This window comes from Miscanthus floridulus, chromosome 12 (assembly GCF_019320115.1).
Source record: "Miscanthus floridulus cultivar M001 chromosome 12, ASM1932011v1, whole genome shotgun sequence".
In the NCBI taxonomy this organism is placed as follows: Eukaryota; Viridiplantae; Streptophyta; class Magnoliopsida; order Poales; family Poaceae; genus Miscanthus; species Miscanthus floridulus.
In genome coordinates this window covers 9124749-9146343 of record NC_089591.1, presented here as the reverse complement: position 1 = coordinate 9146343, position 21595 = coordinate 9124749, and the positions used below count along the sequence as shown (strand labels likewise).

At 52.7% G+C, this 21595-nt stretch overlaps 1 protein-coding gene across 1 annotated transcript; it reads right to left on the bottom strand.

The window, feature by feature from the left end:
- Nucleotides 1-4589: 4589 nt before the first annotated feature.
- LOC136495530 (uncharacterized) lies at nt 4590-5099 on the bottom strand. The gene has a single exon (XM_066491437.1). It carries the CDS (start codon nt 5097-5099, stop codon nt 4590-4592), a length of 510 nt encoding a protein of 169 aa, XP_066347534.1.
- Between the last annotated feature and the right edge of the window lie 16496 nt (nt 5100-21595).

Here is a 21595-nt window from a genome sequence, read left to right as displayed (position 1 = left end):
TACATTTTTTGAATGTAGTGTATTCTAGCATTTGAAATTTGTCCTCAAATATGGTGTATTCTGTAGCTTTTGATTTTCTATTGCTTGTGCTTTTGCTTCTGCTTTTCTGTTGTTTAGTTTCAATTTTATTGTTTCCTAGGGATTCAACGAAAGTACTAGTATGAAACTGGTTTCCCTATATAACGTGAGATTTGCCGACCTGGTCAGATTTACAATGCATAGACTTTCTTATATGTGTAGTGAACTTTGAATAGATATGTGGCTCCTCCATTAGGCATTAGATTGACGAGAAACTTGATTAGATGAATTCTGTTATGCATGTTTACCTTACTTCAGATCAAAAAGAGAACCAGAAAGAAACCAGTAGGCAAAACCAACCAATAGGGGCTAGAAAACCTCTACCAAATGACCAAAGGACCTGATCTACACCACGCTCAACAGACAGAGTTTAACCCACGGAATCGCTATGTCTGCGTTAACTTTTGTTGACTTTGTATTAGGTGGATTAAACTCTGTCTAGCCCCTATTGGTTACTTTTGCCTGCTATCATGGGGTTGGAACCACGGCAAGCATTGTTGTTTGAGTCGGTGTCAGAGTACGTGTCTTTGGTGGCTCCGATGGACTTAAGAACACAAGAATCATAGAGAGGACACAACGGTTTATCCTAGTTCAGGCCAATCAATGCCCTACGTCCAGCAACTGATGATCCTTATACTCAAAAGCACCCAAAATTGGGGGGTTACAACAGGGTTGTAGAGAGATTTGGTAGGGGGTTAGCTCAGTGCAAATCCTAATGTTGCCTCACCGCCAGTGGAGTTTTCCCCTCGTTGGAGAGGAGGAAGATGACGGGATATGTGGAGGAGCTCTCAGTTTTCCTCTCTGAGTGGCCTTGCTCTTGATGTAGAGCGGAGGCCAAAGGATGGAGTGGAATGGAATGATCTGTCTTCTCATGATTGTCCCCCTCTCTAGGTGCGACCATATCCCTTATATAACGAGATAGGTAGGGTACATGCTGTTTTGGGGGAACTAGTCTATGGTCTACATGCATCGGAGTCCAGGAGGGTCTTGCAGTGATGCGCTGTGGACCGTGGTGGTGACATGGAGGCAAAGAAGCCTTGGGTGTCATCCGTTTGCTCTATTCTGACACTCTGTGTGTCAGGCTATGTCGGCTTGGATCGGCCTCCCCTAGGTGGACCTTCTAGAGTCTTCTTGGCGGTGAAGGAGGTTGGCTCTAGGGCTCATGCATGGGCTTGGGGGCCTCCAAGCCCCTAGAGGCCATGGGGAAGCTTTGTCTTCTTATGTCATGCCCCGTGCGTGACCTTGTTGGGAAAGTGGCCGACAATGCCATGCCTAATGGGCAGCACCGGGGAGCCCCCGAGCCTCGGTAGCTTGGGGCATGTCTTCTTGTGCCTAGGCCTTGGCTAGCATGGTTGGTGGGGTAGGAGCCAAGGGCCAGGCCAAATTATCATCATAGATTGGGAGCCTCAGGGCTCGAGCAAGCCCACGAGCCCCAAGCAGAGGTCATGGTGGAGTCAAGCTCGGCTGGGTTTCTTCTTAGAGGGTGTGCATGAGCGTACCTAATGGGTATTGCCCCCAAGGCCCTAGGCAATCCTAGAGGGGTCAGTTGGGGGGGTCTTCATCATTTGGGAACCATTGGACCCGAGGCTTAACATACTCATATGTTTGGATCTCGTCAGTAGCCCCTGAGCCCTTCATGGCCTCACACGACATGATAGCGATGAAGGATTGAATTCGATCTTCTAGTGACTGAACCCTCCTTGGCGGGAATGGCTTCCGCTGACAATGGTGCTATGCCCTGCTTGGGGCCTTCTTCTTCGATGTGATGGGCGTTGCTCGATCATCAGGGCCGAACGATGATGGTGCTAATCCCTTTGTGAGACCATGTCGCATAGGTCTCCGACTTGAGCAAAGGCTCAACGAACTCATCTGGGAGTTGTCGATCTTGAGCCTAGAGGTGCCCTCCTTTTTTATCAGAGCCTGCCATGGGTCGGGTGATCAGAACATCTGGGCTCTACAATGGGGCCATCTGATCATCTAGAGCGCCATGCCCTCCTAAGGGTTGCGGTAGCAAGTCTCGATCCTCTGGAGCTGGCCTTCTAGGGCTAACCTTCTATGGCCATAGATCGAGGTACTGGGAGCATGTTGAGCCTTGGATGGGGGCCTCATTGGGTCCTTTGCTCAGTGGCTCCCACCCCAACTCTAGGGAGTTGGCTAGTTTTGGGGGTGTGTCACCCAAGCGATCATCAATCAGGGGTTCAGGTTGCTCCATCTAGGGTGCTAGCGCAGCCCCTAAGGATATTGTGGGGCCTCCCTATTAGTGGGAGTGGTGGCTTCTGGGCATGTCCCTTCTGCTAATGTCTTGCATAGGTGGTTGATGGCGTCTGGGCCATCGTGCCTAGAGGAGGAGTTATGGCGTGCATTCCCGCGCCATCCCACTTTGTTTGGGAGATGGGACGTTAGGGCCACGTGGAGCAAATCTAGTGGAGGAGGAGCCATGACACTTGGTGCGCATGCATCCAGGCTATCGATGATAGCCGATGGGCTCAAGGGGACTCAAATCCCCTCAAGTCCCACGAGGAGGCGTGCGTGGAGTGGGTGGCGTGCGTAGTGGAAAGTGGAGCGGGGACTTGACTAGTTTTCAATGGTTACCTGACTCTACCTTTACTATGTGGCTATCATCATGCAACTGCCTAGAGGCATGCTATGGGGGTTGAAGAGATACCTAGCTAGTTCCCTAGGGCCCCTCTAGGCTGTTGGTGGCTGATCGGAGGGTCCAGAGCTGCTCACAACTCATCGTCTAGGCTCTAAAGGGGGAGCCTCGGGGGACACGACATCTTCAATCCCTTCCTCTAGCCCCTTCTCTCCTTGTTCTAAGATCCATCTTCTTTGGCGATGATGATGACGATGAAGTGTGATGCTTCCATGCGGGTGAGCCTACCTTGGTGCGCTAGGCGGTTGCTTCTTTGAGGGTGGGAAGGACGCTAGCGCGGCCCTAGCCATAGCTTGAGAGTGAGAGAGTCACGTGGCTAGGGCTTTCTATGGGCACAACAGTGCTTGCCCATCGCAGCGTGAATGGGCGATAGCTGACCTACCCTCTTGAGCTGCTCCCATGGCGTCATCGATGGGGGTAGTGAGGGCATGTGTGTGGGATCAACGAGGTAATGTCAGTAGGCTTCTGAGCACATGTGATGCTTGGAGGTGCCCAAGCTCCACGTTGCTACCCTCGGCCCCCTAGTCATCCATCCGAATGTGTGGTCGGGCCAGACGTTGCGCTCCCTAGAGGGCTTGGGTGCCTGATATCAGGCCAGTCCCTGAGCTGGAGCTGGGAGATCTCTACCTCTTCTTAGTGCACTCTGCCCCTCCTATGGGTGGCTCACTGAGTTTCTGGGCTTAGGGACCTCAACCTCCCCCTTCAATAGAGGTTGTCCCTCTTGGGGAGGTAGGGTCACTTGCATGGCCGGTCACCAACATGCCTTCTCCGGTGCCTTGCTATGGTGCCTACGCCTTGCGTTGTTTAGCTATTTTTGCCACCATATATTGTAATTAGGTCATTCCCAATTAATGAAATGAAATTACTTTCATTTGCAATCCCATTGCTCTTGAGTCATGCTCAGAGATTTAGTCCCTCATTGGGATGGGCTATTATGACAATGGCCTCGTTGGCCAAGATCGCTATGCTCATGCTACTAGCGGGTAAGTCCATGAGAACCCTGGGTTTTATGGTCATTCTATGCCCTGGTCATGTCCCCCTAGAGGGGAGATCCTTGGCTTCCCGATCGAGCCACTCGTATAGTTCCTAAGCCCATCTGTCGGTACTCGAGGGCTCACTGCCTCCTTCTATGGGTCACCACGAGTGGCTTGAAATTGGTACTCAGACATCACTCATCTCCTGAGCGTCCCTCGCACTTTAGGTGCTTTGGGCGGCCCTAAAGCCCAGTGGGTTGACCTAAGAACCCTTAGCGATGCCCCTTCTGGGGCCCCCTAGACCATTGTGTGGTGGAGTGGTGTGATCCATTGAATGATTGGGAGACATGCAGGTACCTACAAAGAAAATAGAATGGACACAAGAGAAAGGGAAGATGACGGAGCTAGTAACAAGACGGTCAGGGCCATTCCATTAGCACCTTGTCGATCCTTTGCCTGGTCCTCTTGCTCTATCCATCCCATCCTTGCCTCGCTCAGGGGGGCCCTTTACAGGAGTCCTCCTTTAGAAAAGTCAGCTGATGGTTAGCTCGATCGATCCTCTGGTGCAGCCGAGCTACCGCTTGGGTGGCTCGGGTTAAAGGAGATGGTTATAGACACAAGCAAAGCAAGAGGGTCAGGACGATGGGACTTATCTTGGTTTTTATTGTTGGAGAGGTAGGCTGGCGAAGGAGGTCGGCAGGTGGGCCATGGTTTGGGAGATGGCGCTCCTAGGCAGATGGCTCGATGTTTGGCCTTCCCTCATGGGGAAAGGGCAGAACTCACCTCGATCGGGTCAACCCTTCTAGGTGGCCAAGCACCTGGATTGAGGGGCCGGTCAGTCCACCATTGCCGCTAGGAACCTTGTCTGCCTTGTCAATGCTCGGTCAATCGAGCACCGCTACTGCCTTGGTTGCTTCCTCTGCTGGTGCCCCTCCTATGTCATGGCCAGGGCCATCGAGAGCATAGGGGGCGATGAGTGCATCTGCTTGGACAACACAGTCTTGCTCATAGTAGTAGGCTTGCTTGAAGCTACCCTTGACGGTGATGACCCCCTTCAGGCCAGGCATCTTGAGCTTTAGGTAGGTGTAGTTGGGGACAGCCATGAACTTGGCCAAGCATGGTCGACCAAGGAGGGCAAGGTAGATGCCAGGGAAGTCAACCACCTCAAAGGTGAGTGGCTCCTTATGAAAGTTGTTTGGCTGGTTGAAGGTGACGTTGAGCCAGATGTGCCTAAGGGGCACGACTTCCTTCCCCGGCATGATCCCATAGAACGATGCCTTGCTAGGGCACATGTTTCTATGGGGGATGCCCATCTTGTCAAGGGTGCTGGCATAGAGTATGTTGAGGCTGCTGCCCTTGTCCATCAGCACTTTGGTGAGGCGTGTGGTGCCCATAATCGGGCTGACCATGAGCAGGTAGTGCCCTGGATGAGGGATGCGATTGGGGTGGTCTTCCTAGTCAAAGGTGATGCCTATTTGGGACCATTGGAGCCACATCAGAGCGGCGAGGGTGTGAACAGCATTCACCTCTTGTTCGGTGATGCAGAACTACTAGTGGGATTTGTAGGCATGGGAGCCCCCAAAGTTCATGAGGCAGTGCTCACCCTTGGGGAACTCGGTGTCTTCCTCCTAGGCATTTGCCACCCATTGCTGCCCTTCAAGGTAGGCTTCTAGGCCTCACCCTATTAGCCGAGGGTGCCACTGATGTAGCCCTTCATGGTGGCATAGTCCTTGAGGAGGTGCTTTGGCTACCTCCCATGCAATGGGCAGGGGGCCTTGAGAGCCTTCTCGACATGTTCTGGATGTCTACCTCACCCGTGAGATTGATGTCTAGCGATGTAGTTGGCCATGGCCACCATCTCCTCCCCATGGCACTTCTGGTCCTTGTTCCTCCTGTTGTGGCATCGCTAAGATGAGGCATGGTTGTCATCGTTGCGTCCGCTGAGGTGACCGATGGCCTTAGCTTTGCTGCTAAAGTTGGCCTAGACTGCCTCCTCGTTAGTGGCATACTAGGTGGTGATGTCCAGGAGCTCCTGCATTGTGCGTGGGTTCTCACAGGCAAGCACGTGGATGAGTGCCTCACAGGTCGTGCCGTAGATGAAGGCGTTAATGACATTAGCGTCAGTGATGTTGGGGAGCTCATTGCGCTTCTTGGAGAAACACCGGATATACTCCCGTAGGGTCTTGTTGGACCTTTGCCTATAGTTGTGGAGATCCCATGAGTTCCTAGGCTGAGTGTACGTACCTTGGAAGTGGCCGATGAAGACCAAATGGAGATCGCCCCAGCAGCGGATGCTGCCAGGCTCAAGCTGCTCAAGCCAAGCTCTGGTTGAGCTTGATAGAAGCAGGGGTAGGTACTGATGGTGAAGTCATCATTAGACCCCCTAGACTTCATGGTGAGGCAGTAGTCCTCTATCCAATGATCTGGGTTGGTCTCACCATCGTACTTGGAGATGTGCATCGGTGGATGGAAACACCTATGGTTTGGAGCCACCTGGATCACTGCCCCAAATGCTGAGGGGTTGAAGTGATCCGAGGCAGCACCCTAGTCCTATCGCTTAGGGGTATGGGTCTGCGCCTAAGCATGGTGCTTGGCTTCGATGGTGTTGCGGATGTCGTAGTCATCATCGATTAGGTGGCTTGGGGGATGCTGAGGAGATAGGTTAAGCCTTTGCTCCTACCGAGGCTTGGTGCCCTAAGTCCATGGCCGATCAAAGCTATTACCAGAGGTGCCACTGCTGGTCCCCCTACCTATGGGGTGTGCACATTGGACTGGTCCCTGTTGGGAGTGGCCGTCATCTGGCATGGTTGGGAGAGTGTGGCGCGGTGCCAGAATGCCGAGCTCTCGGTCTACTACTCGAGGGTGACGCGGACGAGCCGCTTTGCCTCATTCAGTCGCTCATTGGTCTTAGGGTCTGGCATGTTAGAGATGTCTTCTAGGCAGCAGGCGATGGCCACCATGTTGTATGCCACATGGGGAAAGCAGAGGCCGTTGGGAGCCACCGTGCAGGCATCGTTGTCATCGCCAAGAGGGTGCATGGCTCATTGCCGTGCAAGGTCCTGCCTATAGCGCTCAAGCTCTACCTTGGTGGCCTCTAGGTCCACCTGATGAGCACACTGGCGATCCTCCTTCTCCTAGAGGAAGGCCACACGGCTATGGGAACTCTGGTCTAGCAGTGTGAGCTTGGGTGCCTCCTCATCAAGAACCTCACCATCAACGTGGTAGCACATGCGGGGTGGTGAATAGTAGTCAATGTCATTGGAGTCGTACTCTAGGTCGTTCCCCAAGAGGTTCTCAAGGAAGGTGCACAGTAATGGGACATCGGTCCTGTGGGGGTATTAACCCCTATACCCTTACGGTTAAGCTTGGGCTAGCACGGATCAGTGGGTCCGGTCCACCAAAAGACGACGTGCGGCCCGGCCAACCTGTTCGGAGTCTCACGCAAGGAGTCAAGGTAGATTTGGCGATCAAGCAAGATCCTAGTCGGGTAGAATAGGAATCCTTATCCGGCCACCTATGGCAATTGTAACTAGCTAGGATTAGTTTCTAGATCTATAACCCTACCCCTCGGACTATATAAGGTGGGCAGGGGACCCCTCTAAAAAGCATCTCTCATTGACATACAGCAATACAATCAGACGCAGCACGTAGGTATTACGCCTTCTTGGTGGCTGAACCTGGATAAAACCTCATGTCCATCTTGCGTCACCGTCTTGTTTGTGGCTTGCACATCTATCTATCGACAATCTACTACCTTGGGCATACCCCTAGGTAGATTGCCGACCATATTTCATCTACAGTGGCGCGCTAGGTAGGGGGTGTGCGTACTGCTCTCCAAGCAAATAAGATGGTCATCATCTCTGGCTCCATGGCTACGCCGAACGGCCTCATGTTCACCGTCGGCCAGATCACCTAGACCACCGGCTCCGATGACTTCATCACCATGACCACGGAGGAGGCGTGGATTCAGTCTACGTCGACCACTGCTTCACCTGCATCGGCTATGGCTCTGACCACGGTGGATACGGCTCTGACCACGATGGATTGGGTTCCAACCATGGTACATCTGGCTCCGACCACACCTGCATCATCTTCAGCCACGCCGACCACTCATCGTCCGCTTCCCCGCTACAAAGGGAAGCAGATCGACAACACCGACCTGCTCGACTCCATTGATTGGGTCGGCACCAAACTCGCCGAAACCCTAGCTCTGGTAAGTGCAATTCAAAATCGACCTAATGAGCAGGTAACCACTCCCCACAATAGATCTACTCAACCTGCTCGGGCCAGTCATCCTGCATGACTTGGTACAGATCTCATGGTCATATCTACTCCTAAACGGGCGCTCCGCTCGTCGCCGGCCAGCCTCCACGATGGGACTCTGGCTCTCTGAGTGCGAAGCCTTGACGGAGAACTACCAGGCCTAGCCCTATGGCCTGCAAAATGTTGCCTCCAACTACACGTATAATATACAGCGCTGCTCAGATCTATGTCTTATACATCGACCTCTGCCGAAGCCTCACAACTTCATCAACATAATCCGGATTAAGGACTATCAAGAAGGATCCGTCCACACGGTCCAAGAGGGTGACTCCAGCTCCTCGTCTGGCATCGCATCTAATGCCTCCGTCCACACTGAGCTCTAGCATCACGACGATGAAGGCGTTGAATACAATCTAGATATCCCAGACCATGCCCCGGGGTTCCCACAATTCCCGTCTTTCCCGCCAAGGCAAGGGGATTTGATCAATGTTGTCAGCAATGATGAACCGCCAGCAGTTGGTGAAATAGAACAAGAAAGGATTGCTCGCGAGACATGCAATATTGATCGGTTTAATCACTGGCAAATCGAAGCTGAAGCAGAAGAGGAGGCACGACGCATAAGGGTCCAGCCATGCAACCTCAACAATGCTTTCGACAGGGTGGGGGACAAATAGGTCTTTAGGACTCTAAGCGCCAACGTAGCCGTCACCATGGCGACAATGCAATGGCTACCCAACACCCTGGAAACCCAGGCAGTCCGTGATGATATACAAGCTTATCTGACAGCTGCTATGGCTCAGACCGTAGAGATGGTGAATCAAGCCTGGGCTCCATCCGTTTCAGTCGAATCAAGCCACAGCCGCCAATATTCAAGTCGCTCACAGCCACCCAACCAATGTGGCTCGCACAACAATGACCCATTAGACAACCGTCATGGTAGAGACGGTGGTCATGATGGTGGTCAGGATGACAACCGCTGTCGGGAGGACAATTGCCGCGACGTTCGGGATGACAACCACCGAGATAACCGCGATAATCGCCGTGGTAACCACGGTCGCAGGGCTAATTAGGATGGCAACCGGGATCGCCGTGATGGCAATAACGATCTTCGTCGCTATCTTGGGGAACATGATCTGCACGATCGCATCAACCAGAGAGCCAACGATCGAGCATCCCATGAAAGTTATCGCCGTATGGAATATGACACTGCCCACGGCCCACCAGGTTTGAAGCAGTTTACCCCGCACCTTTGCCAAGTCATATGGCCCAAGAACTTCAAGCTCGAGAAACTTTAGAAGTACGACGGCAAGGAGAACCCCGAATTATGGGTCATGCTCTATGAAACTGCATGCAGATTAGCCATGGCTGACGAGCACGTCATGTCTAACTACTTCCCAGTCGCTGTTGGCCATGTAGGTCACCAATGGCTGGTCAGCTTGCTGGTGAACTACTTTGATTCTTGGCAAGAGCTCAAGTAGGCTTTCATTGACAACTTCATTGCTACTTGCGAACAACCAGGAAACAAATACGATCTGCAATGGATTCGAGATCGGAAAGATGAGCCACTATGTGAGTACGTCCGGTGTTTCTCGGAGATGCGCATCAAGGTCCCATCAATCTTCGACAATGAGGCAATTGAGGCTTTCATCACTGGCCTCCGCTTCCATGACACCCTAAGGGACAAGCTCCTCCGCAAGAGACCTAAATCGGTCACAGCGCTCCTGGCCACCGCTAAGAAATATGCTGATGCCGATGACGCTAAAAAGATAATTATCAAAGAAGCAGCAAGGGTTCCACGCTCTGACCACTCCCCACACCACGACGACTACCACGACAACCGTGGTCGGAACGACAATTTTGACCGCCGCAACCAGCGCAACGACTCCCGCAACCACCGCGACCAACGTAATCAGCGGCGTAATCGCCACGATGATTACAGGGGAAAGCGTGCTCAGGAAAACGACGGCGAGGTCAACACTGTTAAAAAAGGTGGCGGACGTCGTAACTATGAAGACAACTACGCCAAAGCATTGAAAGGGCCCTGCCAGCTCCATCCTAAGTCAAACCATACCATGGAGAATTGCCGCATTCTCAAGACTATCTACATGCGTCAACAGGCTTCGGATACGTCCGACAAGCCTAACAACGCAGGGGAACAGCGCAATGAGGACAACGACAATGAAGACGCAGATCCTCATCACAAGTATGTCAAGCCAACTGATCATGTGCACACCATCATCGGAGGCAAAGTGTCCATCGAGACCAAACAAGAACGCAAGCTGCTCGCCCGCGCTTGCTTGAATGTGGCCAATTCCGACAACCTCCTCACCGATCCATGGCTCCCTCCGTGGTCTCACCGTGAAATCTCCTTCAGCAGAAAGGACCAATGGGCCACAATACCTGAGCCTGGATGTTTTCCCCTGGTCCTCGATCCTTGTATGAACAAGGTTCAGTTCGATAGAGTACTGATCGATGGCGGTAGCTCCATCGATATACTATTCAAGAACAGTCTGCCTGCCCTGAAAATAGCCCAGGTGGACCTCAAGCCGTACAAGGCATAGTTCTGGGGTGTTCTCCCCAGACAGAGCTCTACACCTCTCGGGCAGATCACGTTACCTGTGCAATTTGGGACTTCGGACCACTTCCGTACTGACTATGTCAACTTCGTGGTCGCTGACTTCGACAGCACCTACCATGCTATTCTTGGTCGACCGTTGCTCACCAAGTTCATGGCCATACCTCATTACAGGTATCTGGTGCTCAAGATGCCTACCGAGAAAGGAGTTTTAACCCTCCGGGGCAACGTGTACGCAACTTATACCTACAAGGACGACAGTTTCAAAATAGCAGAGGCTCACGACCTCTCTATCCACATGGCCAAGACCATGCTCGATGCCAAGAAGACCTCGGTCGACCACCTAGAGATCCCAGAGCTTGAGGCTCCACGCAAGAACATCAAGTCCAAGGAGCACAAGGTGATCTAGTTGGTCGACGGTGATCCCAGCAAAATGGCCCTTATCGGGGCCAACCTGGATCCCAAATAGGAAGACACGCTCATCAGGTTCCTAAGGAGCAATGTGGATGTGTTTGCATGGAAACCTGCTGACATGCCCGGTGTACCTCGAAACATGATCGAGCACTCCTTGAATGTCAACAGCAAGGCCAAACCTATCAAGCAGAAGCTACGATGGTTCGCTCGCGACAAAAAGGAGGCGATTAGGTAGAAGTTACGCGGCTTTTGGCAGTTGGATTTATCAAAGAAGTGTATCATCCAGAGTGGTTAGCCAACCCAGTTCTTGTACGCAAAAAGAATAATGAATGGAGAATGTGCATTGATTACACTGATCTCAACAAACACTGCCCTAAGGACCCCTTCAGCTTACCTCGCATAGACGAGGTCGTAGATTCAACCGCCGGTTGCGAGCTGCTTTCCTTTCTAGATTGCTACTCAGGTTATCACCAGATCGCTCTCAAAAAGGACGACCAGATCAAGACATCTTTTATCACGCCTTTTGGCGCCTACTACTACACGACCATGTCGTTCGGGCTCAAGAACGCTGGGGCTACCTACCAACGCGCTATATAGGCCTGCCTCAACGACGAGATAAAAGATGGCCTCATCGAGGCTTATGTTGATGATATAGTTGTCAAAACCAAGGAAGCACATACCCTTGTTGACAACCTGGAACGCACCTTTGCAGCCCTTAACACATTCCAGTGGAAATTAAACCCAAGAAAGTGCATCTTTGGTGTTCCTAATGGCATACTACTTGGCAACATCGTCAGTCACGATGGCATACGCCCTAACCCAGAGAAAGTCAAAGCTGTCTTGGACATGAAGCAGCCCAAAAAGTTGAAGGATGTTTAGAAGCTTACCGGATGCATGGCCGCCCTCAGCCGTTTCATATCAAGATTAGGTGAAAAAGGATTACCATTCTTTAAACTGCTCAAAGCATCCGAAAAGTTTGAGTGGTCGAAGGAAGCAGATGCTGCCTTCACATAGCTGAAACAATACCTTACGTCACCTCCGGTCCTCACTGCTCCTAGAGAAGACGAAACACTCCTGCTTTACATTGCGGCTACTAATCGAGTGGTCTCCACGGCCATGGTGGTCGAGCGCGATGAGCCCGGCCATGTCTACAAGGTACAATGACCAATCTATTTCATCAGTGAGGTACTTAATGAGTCCAAGACCAGGTACCCATGGATTCAGAAGTTGATCTACGCCATACCGATAACATCCCAAAAGTTGAAACACTACTTCGACGGATATCGTGTGGTGGTTATGACTAAGTACCCTCTGCGAGACATCATTAGCAACAAGGATGTGAATGGGCGCATCATTAAATGGGCAATGGAGCTATGCCCCTTCTCCTTGGAATTTGCAAGCCATACTACAATCAAGTCTCAGGCACTCGTCGATTTCATCGTCGAGTGGACAGACTTAAGCACGCCTGCCTCTCCGGGATCCGATGAGTATTGGACGATGTACTTTGATGGCTCTCTCAACATTGACGGTGCGGGAGCAGGAGTCCTTTTCATGTCACCATCCAAGGAGCAGCTCCGGTACGTTCTCAGGATTTATTTCCCAGCATCTAATAATGCCGCCCAGTACGAGGCATGCCTACATGGTTTGCGCATTGCGGTTGAGCTTGGCGTTAAACATCTCTATGTCTATGGAGACTCAACTCTGGTCATCAACCAACTCAACAAGGACAGGGACATGACCAGCGAAAAGATGGATGCATACTGCAAATCTATCAGAAAGCTAGAAGGTAGGTTCTATGGCATCGAGTACATACACGTGGTCCAGGACAAGAATCAAGCAGCGGATGTACTGTCAAAGTTAGGATCATCCTGAGCCAAAATCCCACATGGCGTATTCGTCCAAGACCTGCTCACGCCTTCCATTGAAGAGGAAGATTCCACGGCAGACAAGCCTCTAGACCAGCAATTGGTGGCTACGGTTCCAGCGTTGAGCACCACCGAAACACCTTCGACCACTCATGAGCCCGACTAGAGAATACCTTTCATCAAGTACCTAATAGATGGCAGTGGTTACACTGATTGGACAGAAAATGAGCACCTAATACGTCGCAGTAAGCAGTACCTTGGCAAGTTATGGCGCAAGAACGCAAAGGAGGAAATCTTGATGAAGTGTATAACCTAGGAGGATGGCGAACATCTCCTGGACCAAATCCACTCTGGCTCCTGCGGCAACCACGTGGCCTCAAGAACGCTGGTCGGTAAGGCTTTCCGAGTAGGGTTCTATTGGTCGTCAGCAGTAGCCGATGCAGAGAAGCTAGTCCGCCACTGTGAGGGTTGTCAGTTCTTCGCCAAGAGAATCCACGTACCAGCACATGAGATCCAGACAATACCAGCCTCTTGGCCCTTCGCATGTTGGGGACTGGATATGATCGGGCCCTTCAAACCGGCTCCTGGAAAATTTACATGCGTCTTCATGCTGATCGACAAATTTTCTAAGTGGATAGAATACATGCCTCTGGTACAGGCATCCTTAGAAAAGGCTGTCACATTCCTTGACCAGGTCATCCACCATTTCGGCATACCCAACAGCATCATCACTGATCTGGGTACTCAGTTCACCGGGAACGCTTTTTGGGACTTCTGCGATGAAAGGAGCATAGTTGTAAAATACGTCTCGGTGGCGCACTCTAGAGCTAATGGACAAGTTGAGCGGGCAAATGGCATGATCTTGGACGCATTGAAGAAGAGGATGTACATAGAAAATGACAAATCTCCCGGAAGATGGCTCAAAGAGTTACCAGCCATGGTCTGGGGCCTCAGAACTCAGCCTAGTCGTAACATCGGCGTCTCACCATACTTTATGGTTTACGGCGCTGAGGCAGTCCTCCCAGCAGATATAGCTTTGAGATTAGCATATGTAGAGAACTTCGACGAAGGCAAGGTCAATGAAGTACGGGAGCTAGAAGTGAATAGTGCAAAAGAGAAGTGGCTCGATTCTTGTGTACGTATGGCCAAATACCTTACTGTTTTGTGCAGGTACTACAATAAGAATGTTAAAGAGCAGTTCTTCATGATCGGGGACCTGGTCCTGAAGTGGAAGATGAACCAAGCTGGTGTCCATAAACTCATAACCCCATGGGCGGGGCCCTTCATGATCAAGGAAGTCACACGACCAACGTCTTATAGGTTAGCTCACCTAGATGGTACGGACGTACCAAACTCGTGGCACATTGACAAGCTTAGACGTTTCTATGCTTAACCACTGAGATATGTACTCCTTTTGTAATTTTGATTTACTTCAATAAAGCTATTACGATTTCTCCGACCACTCTAATGTGTCACTTTGAATTTTATGGTTATTCTAACTTAGCCAGTAAAAGCTGACCACCATTCCTTCTACGGTTTTCGAAGCAGGCCCTATCTCCGATTCCTCCCAACACGTGCATGGGATCCGCTCTCTACATTATGGGTGATCGGCAGGTCCCCCCTGGTTTGACTTGTCCACGTCTACGTGTGCATAGGTCACGCACCTCACACTCCGACCACATGGCAAACTAGGGCCGCACAAACTTTTCAGGATGACGTGTCAAGCAAAATGGTACAACTAAACAGAATGTTAACATGTTCTCACTTAGTTATACCAACATGAGTTTCAAGCTTAAATACATTTTATACAAAGCAAACAAGCTTATGATGATATACAATTATGTTATTACAAGCTTGCCTGAAGAGGCCCAAGTTTACAATAACACAACTATGTCCTTCTTCTACAGCTCTAAGCCTATTCCATTGGCTGGTCAGGGCGCACGGCACCTACTGCTCACTGCTTCCGATATTCTACTCGAGTCTTGGGGACTCTTGTGCTGGTCGAGCTGAAGAGGATGGCCCCACCGATGCCTGGCTGGTCGAGACCGCAGGCTTTGTCAGTTGGCTTGCAACTGATGGCGTTTCCAGCTGACTTGTCGATGGCGTACCCTGTACAGGTGCTATCCCACCTCCACACAGGTTAATGCCGCCAATTATCTTTGACGACAGGTCCAGCTGGGCCATCCGAAGCTCCTCAGCCTTGTCTGGGTCTACCTCCTTCGGGTACCCAGCCTCCAGGCACTTGAGATCGATCAGGGGGTAGTGGGCACGCACCATGCTTAGCACATGTGCACCCATGTACTCACCCGCCTCCTTCACGAACTCTTGGAACCATCCCCATGCCTTTCGGCATCTCGCGACCAGTCCGAGCTGTGGCGTCCTTGGCGTTTCCTCTATAAGCGCTGGGTCGATAAGGTCAAGGACGGGCAAAATGCCAGTTGCCACTTCCTGGCACCGGTTCTTCCATGTGTCCTGATTCTCGGTGGTCTCTAGGCATCGCGCCTTCCAGCCGTCACGATCTTTCATCACGGCTTCTAGATGTTTCTTGGCATTGACTTTTAAAACTGCAAACCATACAAGACATCAAAATGTAATGGCACGATAAGATAAGGCGGGCAACAGAATGAGCAAGGTGGTCTAGAACACTTACTTTTTAGTTCCTCCTTCATCTTAGTTGTGCGGTCCGGGAGTTGAGACTGGTCACGCGCCAGTTTCTCATTGTCCTCCTTCAAGCGACCACACTCTACGGTCACACGGCTATTCTCCTCTTGGAGGCGGGTTACTTTGGCTTCTAAGCCTGCACTATAGCTATCACTACCAACAATGCAACAACACGTGTCATGCACTTGCTATGATAAAATGACAACTTACTTGTTTTTTCCTGCTCTTTATTACTGAGCTGGATGACCAGGTTCTAGTTTTTTGCATCTTGTTCCGTCCTCTCCTAGTCAGCGGCTTCAAGTTGGCGGCGCAAGCATTCCACCTCGGCCGCCAGTTCTCTATTGTTTGCCGTGATTCCCTCAATCTGGTCGAAGCACCTCTTTCGGTACTTGGCGGTCTTCATCAAGTCCTGCATATAAACAAGCTAAGTTAGATAGTTCGACTAAATAGCAGGATCAAGTGGTCAAGTCAAACATACCTAGACTTCTGTCACCAGACATTTTGCCGCTCGTTCAACTTTTAGGGTCTCTTCGACCTCTGGGATTTCCTCATGCATAACCCACTCGTCATTCCACCAGCGCGACACATATACATGTTGTCGTTTGTCTTGGGGACGGCCCAGGACCTCTTCTACTTCGTCCTCTTTGGCCTCTTGTTTAGGAGTCGGCGCTAGTATGGAGTTTGTAGTCTCTGCGACCACTATGGCTTTCCCACGAGCCGTAGCATCGGCAAGCGTGCTCTGTGCCACCTTCGGCTGCTGCTCCTCGGCTTGGTCTTGTTCCCTTGGCGCTGAAGTATCCCCCTCAACAGGATTAGTGCTCGGAGACCTTGTACTTGGCTCGGCTCTCTTCTCGACCAGCTACTCGGGGACTGTCGTCTGGCCGCTCGACTGCTAAGGTTCCAGTGGATTTTCTTCTATAGGTTCCTCCACAGCCGGCTGCTGGGCAGCTCTTCCTGTCATTGCTGGTGAAGCCATGCTGCACCCAGCTAGCTGGTCAGGATTTTCAGTGGACGCCGACCTAATATATCAGAGATAAGTTCAGAAGACAATAGTATTCAATACAAATTGTAAGCTTACATCAAGGTTACTGTCGGTGTTTCGTACAAGCACCGGCAAGTAAATTTATAGTAATGTGTGTTAGGCTCGGATGGTGCGGTAAAGGACACAAGATTTATACTGGTTCGGGTGGAACGTCCCTACGTCCAGTTTGCTGCTGCTTGTGTTATTAGCACCGTGAACGGTCTGTAGTAAGGGGTACAAACTGTCGAGAGAGGGATTGGTCCCAAGTCTCTGATGGAAGGATTGAAAGGTGGTCAAGAGCTTCGTAGCCGCTTGAATGTGTGTATGAGTGCGTTCTATTGTTCGGTCCTCTTTCTCTGTCCTCCTTGATGGAGGAAGCGCATCCCCTTTTATAGATGAAGGGGCCAACTTTACAAGGGTGAGGGCTCCAGGATGTGTACTCTACTTAGTCTTATGGCTCACGTCTACCTCATCAGGTCCTCCATTCTGATGAGTGCGAAGGAAGATAAGTGCTTACCATGTTGTCGATGTCTCTGTAGGATGTCAGGTTAGTCACAGAACGCTGCTCTGCGCAGGGTATGGGCTATAGTACAATGGTTTTGACTTATGAGCCTCCCCCAGCCTTGCTTCGTACGCCTTCTAGTTCCCATGATTCCTTGTTGGGAGAATTCGGGGTCGGGGTCCGGTGTAGCGCCGTGGCCAAGGCCTTCTGACTGGGAGGACCTGAGGGGTCGGGAAGCGGGCGCCGCTCCCTCAGGTCCACAGCGTGGTGACGGAATATCCGTCGTCTGTGGAGATAGCAAATCCTTTCCTGGAGCGTAGCGGTTGTCATATATCTTCATTGGGTTCCATGTCCCAGAGCAGAAGGCGGCGCCTACAACTCTACAGGGTGAGGTGCACGCACCTGTAAAACCTTTTGGGCTCTACGGCGCCTGAAAGGGTCTAAAGCATCAGTCCTATCGTTCCCTGGCAGTCCTTTTCTTGCTAGGGCACAGGGTATGGTCGTTAGAGCCATGGTTGACCCAAACGTCTTGTCTCGTCCTATACCCATCATTATGAGGGATAGATATCGATCAGGGCAAGGCTCGTTCTGGGCCGTCAGGTGAGACGGAGACCAATCCCTATCTCTTGGGTGAGACTAACCCCATCCCTCCAGGATCGGGCGAGGCGGACTCCATCCCTTAGCCTTCGGGCGAGACCGAGCCCGCCCTATAGGCGTCGGGCGAGATGGAGATTAGCCTTGAGCCTTTGGGCGAGGCAGGGTTATCCCACAAAGGCATTGGGTGAGGCTGACCCTGCCCCTCCGGGATCGGGCGAGACGGAGTTTATCCCTCGGCCCTCGGGCGAGACCGAGCCCGCCCTAAAGGCATCAAGCGAGGCGGAACTAAACTCCTGTCACTTGAATAAGGGATGACATGTCGCCCTTATGCGTCCAGAAGTTTTTCACATTCGGTGGTTATCGGTTCTGCCTTCTAGGGTATCCTGGTATTAGGTCCCCAACAGTAGCCCCCGATACTCTAGGTGATTCGTGTAGAACCGCCTGGAGGGTGTTTTTGATTTCATCGAAGCTAATTTGCTGGAGGGTGCGCACGAGCGCACCCGATGGGTGTAGCCCCTGAGCCCCCGGGTGACTCGAGTAGAGTCGCCCGGGGGGTTGTATCGGCCCCTTCGCGGGTAAGGCTGAAGGACTTAGTTTTTTATCAACTGGATGTTTTTTTGAGTGGGTTGTGGCATCCCGTTCGCTGGGAACTGATTCAAGGCTGTCCTAACTGGTGCTTCTGCCCTTGATTGCGGATCGTTCATGGATTCCTTCTTAGTTGGGCCGGCCGGCGAGTTTCTGGGCCCTAGGTGGGCCAAAGAGAAAAGAAAAGGCCTTTGCGGCTTGCGTTTCCCTGGTGGGTAGAGAGTCCGGATTCACTTGGGGAAGGCGAACCGTCCACTGAGATTTTTGGGGCGAGAGGATAGGGACTGCGGGCATGTGTCCCGCGACGTGACGCGGTGGCGCGCGTGGCAGGCCCGGAGATCGAGGCGGACGGTTGCCCTTCTCGCGTCCGTCGCCCCTTATAAAACCGCGGGGTTCGCCCCCAGGGTTCCGTATTTCGCTCCCCTTCCTTTGCGTTCTGAAACATCCACCACCAATCTTCCTAGCCTCTCGCGCCTGTATCACCACCGTCGACCAGCCTGCGCTCGTGTTCTAGCCGCCGTCAAGATCGCGCCTACCCTTCCCCCCTACTGCTTTAATGGAGTTGTGGGGTAGATCAAGCATCACCTCCCGGCGTCTAGAGGGCCTCGTCCGTTGTGGCCTTCTCCACCCACTGTCCGCCGTCTAGGAGTGGTTGCTTCCTGGCGACGAGGGTGAGCCGGTGCCGCCTGAAGGGTATGTCGTCTCTTTTGTCATCTTTCATGAGCGGGGATTCGGGGTACCCACGCATAGATTCCTTCGGGGGCTATTAGATTACTATGAGGTAGAGCTGCAGCATCTAACTCCCAATGGGATTCAGCATATGGTAGCGTTTGTTGCCCTGTGCGAGGGCTTCCTAGGGATCGATCCCCATTTTGATCTGTGGCGGTATTTCTTTAGTATTAGTCTGTCGAGGAGGAAGATTGGGGGGGAAAGAAATGAACGCGCCGATGGGATGTGCCAGTATTCATCTGCGCCATACCCGATCGAAGGGTTACCCATACATGCGTCTGGCGACATCCAACAAGGGATGGCACTCGTAATGGTTTTATGTTAAGGATGATGCGAGTGCCACCCTACCAAAGTATACCGGGCGTCTTATTGTGGAGGTTTTAGAGTCGTGGGGCTGGGGCATCCAGTCTAGAGACAAGAAACACATCACCGACCTTCTTTCCGCCCTCCAAGCCCTGAAGGGCTGGGGCGTAAAGGGGACAGGGATCATCGGTGCCTACCATGCTAGGAGGGTGGCACCCCTGATGGCGCGTGTGCTTCCCCTGCATCGGATGATGTCCGGGATATCGTACAAGGGGACGGTGCTTGTTGATGAGGTGCTCCCTTACTCGAAAGTGGGGCAGCGCATCAAGGAGGCGATGGAGCCGATGAAGGATTCCACCAGTAGGGTCCTCGACATCGTGTATCCAGTGCCCGGGCATCCTCCAATGCAGCCGGAGCCTAGGTTCTTCGAATTCGTAAGCCCTCTTCTCCCGCACTCTTTTCTTTCTCCTGAATCTCCCTTTTTTAATACTTGCTTTTGTAATGTTGGGGCTAGCCGAGGGGGCAAGTCTTCAAGGATAGTCCGGCTCCGCTGCCGAAGGACAAGGTTGTGGCGGTGGCAAATCGACTTGTGGCCGAGCGGGACAAGAAAGCAAAGGAGGAGATGAAGAAGGCGAAATGACTAAAGCAGGAGGCACGGGATCGGGGAGAGGACGTGAGTAGTGAGGATGACGACGATGATGATGATGACGACGACGACGACGAGGTAGCCGTCGACGTGGATTGGGGTGTCCTGGAGGATGAGGAAACGCTGACAAGTGGCCGCCCACCCATGCAGGGGCCCTTCCCTTTTCACGCAGAGGGAAGTGAATCGATGAGGTCAGTGGAGGCCAGTGAGTCTGCCGCTTCACACAGCGTGCCGGCTGAGGATCGGTGGACGGGGGATGCCGGGCTTGCTGCCGCCGACCCTGAGGCGACCATGGGGGGGTGGCACTGGAGCCGCGCCCGGCTCTGATGCCACGCCCTATGAGGTGATGGAGGGGAGCAGCTCCGGTGCTGCGCCCCGTGAGACGATGGAGGGGAGCAGCTCCGGTGCTGCACCCCATGAGACGATGGAGGGGGATGGCTCCGGTGCCGCGCCCAGTGAGATGATGGAGGGGAGCGACTCCGGCGCCGCGCCCGACGAGATGAACCCCCCTGCCCCAGAGCAGGGGGCAGGCATGAAACGGTCCCGTCCGGACGAGTCAGGGCAGGGATCTGGGGATCCATCCCCAAAACGCTTCCGCCGGCTGAGGACGTCAACGTAAGCTCTTGACTCCTCTGTTTTCATCCTTTTTCCATTTTTATTTTGACTTAACGGTTATTACCTTTGTGTAGGTTCTTGCGGACGGGTCACCCCCTAGGGCTGGCGCCCAAGAAGAGTCTCGCCCTTCAAGTGGGACAGACGGCGTCGCCTGGAGTCACCCCTGTTTCGGGCAGGAGTGGTGCCGATGTCGGGGCCACGTTGGCCGAACCGACGGTGTCCATGGTGGCTCCCATGCCCGCGGAGGTTACTAAGCGAGCGGTCTCTTCCATGGCGGGCGTGGAATAGCTGGCCGAGGACCGCATACCGCTGATGAAGGTGATCATGACTGCGCCAAGCCAGGATCAGCCGGGCGCGGTCGTGGTGGCACCCGAGGGCGTGATGCAATCCATGCCGCCAGGCACCTAGACGGAGGAGGGTCCAGCCGGAGGGTCCTCGAGTGTGGCAGTGGTGCCGCACAGGGTTAGGAGGGAGCTGCCACTGGCCCCTTTGTCGGGAGGAAGCCGCTCCCCTATGCGGGGGGAGCCGCCGCTCCAGTGGATGGCCACTCAGGACCCGTCGTCGGCTCTTTTCTCGCTCGATGATCATTCTGAGAGCATGGAGCGGGAGGGTCTTGACATCAGGATCTCGACCATGCTGAACGCCCTGGACCAGGCCAGAGGAGCCCTCCGTGAGATCATTATCCCTACCACTCAGGTACTTTCTAGGCTTTCTTCTTTCTTCGTACGTTTTTGTGTTTTCGCATTTCTGATATCAGTCTTCTTCCTCCTCAGGTTCTTGTTGCTCGTAGCTGGAAAAAATCCCAATTCCTCCATGAGCAGAACACGGAGCGGGATCGCCTCTCCGAGGAGCCCTGGCTGCGAGCAGACATGGCCACCCAGCTTGCTACTATCCAGGAGCGGGAGGCCTAGGCGCGTCAGGATGCGAAGGAGGCACACGGGATGTTCGAGGACCTATCGGCGAGGTCTAAGCTGGATGGAGAGGAGATTACCAGACTCCAAAAAGAGTGAGACGAGCTGCTGCAGAGGAATGCCACGGCCAATGAGAAGGCCGGTGAAGTCCTGAAGGAGCTGGAGATGGAGCGGGACCTCCGACGGAAGGCCGAGAGTAGGGC